The sequence below is a fragment of the Coptis chinensis genome, chromosome 4 (genome assembly GCF_015680905.1).
Source record: "Coptis chinensis isolate HL-2020 chromosome 4, ASM1568090v1, whole genome shotgun sequence".
Classification (NCBI taxonomy): domain Eukaryota; kingdom Viridiplantae; phylum Streptophyta; class Magnoliopsida; order Ranunculales; family Ranunculaceae; genus Coptis; species Coptis chinensis.
The window spans coordinates 83,263,247-83,265,834 of NC_141459.1; the positions used below are offsets into that span (position 1 = coordinate 83,263,247).

The following is a 2,588-nucleotide window of genomic DNA, read 5'->3' on the forward strand; positions in this document are numbered from 1 at the left end:
AAATAAATCAATAATATTAAAAAAATCAATGCAAATCAATAAATTCAAAACAATCCGTGCCAAAGGCATAAAAAATTATTAGAAACGAGAGAGAAAAAAGAGAATCGAGTGATTGTAAAACCTTCTTGAATATTCAATAAAAAAGATTCATTTACTTCATATCCGATACATAATTTCATTCGAATCATTCTTTAATCTTCGTGATCTTAGAACAATTAAGAAAGATTGTTCTGCGACATCACACGAAGTATATCCATACTCTCATGATTTGGTTCTTCTGTTGCCAGCAAATTTAAAATCATAAGACTTAGTCTTTGCATCTGCTGAAAAACTCTTCTCATCCATTGCCTTAAGAAATTGCATTGCCTTCTCAATATTTCTTTTTTTGAGAAATCCTTGAACTATGGTATTGAACGCGCGGTCATTTGGAGCAACACCATTCTCTTCCGTCTCTGTGAACATATTATGTGCATTAATTTCCATACCCCCTTACAAAACCTGTTAATCATTGTGTTATATGTTATGGTGTTGGGCAGCACCTCTTTGGTAGAGAGGTTCTGAAAAAGTTCTTTTGCTTTCATTAGTTTTCCTTCTTTGCACATGTGATCAAATAAGGATATTGTAAATCACAACATTGGCTTTTAACCCCTTGCTTTCCATCAAACAAATCAACTCCGTTGCTTCTGAAATGCCACTGTTAGCACACAATCCTTCTATTAATATGCCAAAAGTGACAATAGCAAGTCTTCAAAAATCTGCTTTGCATCTATGACTCTCCCAACCTTACACAGCACACCAATAAGGGTGGTATATGTAATAACATCAGATTTCACTTCCTTGCAGTTCATATCCTTAAAAAGTTGCATAACCTCGTGTAAGAAGAAAAGCATCTGGGCCAAGGCCCCACGGCTTTTAATTTCTGGTCCATTACTTGCTTTTTTGTATTGTTGTAGACTGGAAACTTCTACATGCCCTCGCAACTTGTTCAAAATTCAAGAACTTCTCGCCATTTGCATGTAAAGCTATTAGCTATGCTTACATTTGTCCATCACACTCTATCTAAGAAATACAGAAGCACTCTAGCTTTATAAGCGTCACACCGGCCAAGTCCCATAACTGATCGAAACAAAGTTTTATTCACTCCAATTTAGCAGTACTTCCCATTTCAAAGTCCTTCACCGGGTATCTTCTCATCTGAAACAACTCTGATAGTCTAGAGAAGATCGTCAAACAGTAGTACGTATAATGAGTTTTGTTAGTATGATGTTCTTGTTGAAGAATTTTGTGACACTTTTTCTGTTGATGGGTCTTTTAAATGTTTGTACTGGATTTAATCTGGGTGAGTTTGAAGGAATAAGTGAATTTCAATTGTCTTCTGCTACTCCTTCTCCTGTTCCAGCACCTAGTCCTAATTTGCCCGTCAGAAGTCTTGTGGCAGTTCAAGGGATTGTTTATTGCAAGTCATGCAAGTATCAAGGAGTTAATACACTGTTGGGTGCTTCACCACTTACTGGTTTGTTTTTTTATCATTCTATTCTCATATTTTCTTTTTTCCCTTTCTATTTCTATTGATTTTCAAGTACGGTGGAATATTTGGCCAAATGGTAGCTACTAGCTAGAATCCATACATATTTGCATGTTGCATGATCATGCATGTGTGTCCACTGACCACGCATAACTTGGTTTGGATCTTGTGGATACATCCTTTGATAGTCCTTGATCTGTATAGAACTCAAGTAAGACATGGATCCACATTTCTGCTTATATGGACTCACTCACTCACGTTTGCTTGATCAAGGCCTCAAGGGTGCAGCTCGGGTGGGTGGTTTGGGCTTGGAGTTACCTATCAATCTTACACTCTGATTTGCTAAATCTCTAAATCTGAGATGATTGGAAATATCTTTGATTCATGAGATTCCTTTTTGAATTTTGTTCTTTAATTTCATATTTATATCTACATTTTTTGTACCTGGTTCACAACTTCACATCAAATTCCTACTTTACTTGGATCTGATAGGTGCGGTTGTAAGGTTACAGTGCAACAACAGCAAGATCCCTCTAAGAGAAGAGGCCAAAACAGACAAGAATGGTTACTTCTTCCTCCAACCATCAAAAATGATTACCAGCTATGGAGCTCACAAGTGCAAAGTGTTCTTAGTCTCTTCACCAGTGAATTCTTGTCAGAAGCCCACTGATCTTCACTTGGGCCAGAATGGGGCCTTCTTGAGATACCAAAAGTCTCAAAAACCAACCCCATTTGCTCTTTATTCTGTTGGGCCATTTGCTTTTGAGTCCACTTCATGTCCCCATTGATGACGTCATTATATTGTACTGTTCCTTTCAGTAATAAAATGAAACTTTCAGTAATAAAATTAGAGGGCGGCGCAGGGTGTATGAGTGTGCAGGCATGAGGGCCTTGGACAGTACTTTCTTGTAGCAATACACTAGTACTTTTGCCTATATGAGTGGCCTAGATGCAATTCCTCACTCTCTTTCATGATGCACACTAGATTTACTCATAAAATTAGAGGACGTCTAGTATGTGCAGGGTGTACCTGTGTGCAGGCCTAAGAGGGCATAGATCCAGA

At 37.8% G+C, this 2,588-nt stretch overlaps 1 protein-coding gene across 1 annotated transcript; it reads left to right on the forward strand.

The window, feature by feature from the left end:
* The first annotated feature begins 1,099 nt into the window (after positions 1–1,099).
* On the forward strand, positions 1,100–2,372 carry LOC147505178 (non-classical arabinogalactan protein 30-like). The gene is made up of 2 exons (XM_086604113.1): positions 1,100–1,513; positions 2,018–2,372. Exons 1-2 carry the CDS (start codon positions 1,246–1,248, stop codon positions 2,311–2,313), a joined length of 564 nt encoding a protein of 187 aa, XP_086460239.1. The 5' UTR covers positions 1,100–1,245; the 3' UTR covers positions 2,314–2,372.
* Positions 2,373–2,588: the final 216 nt, after the last annotated feature.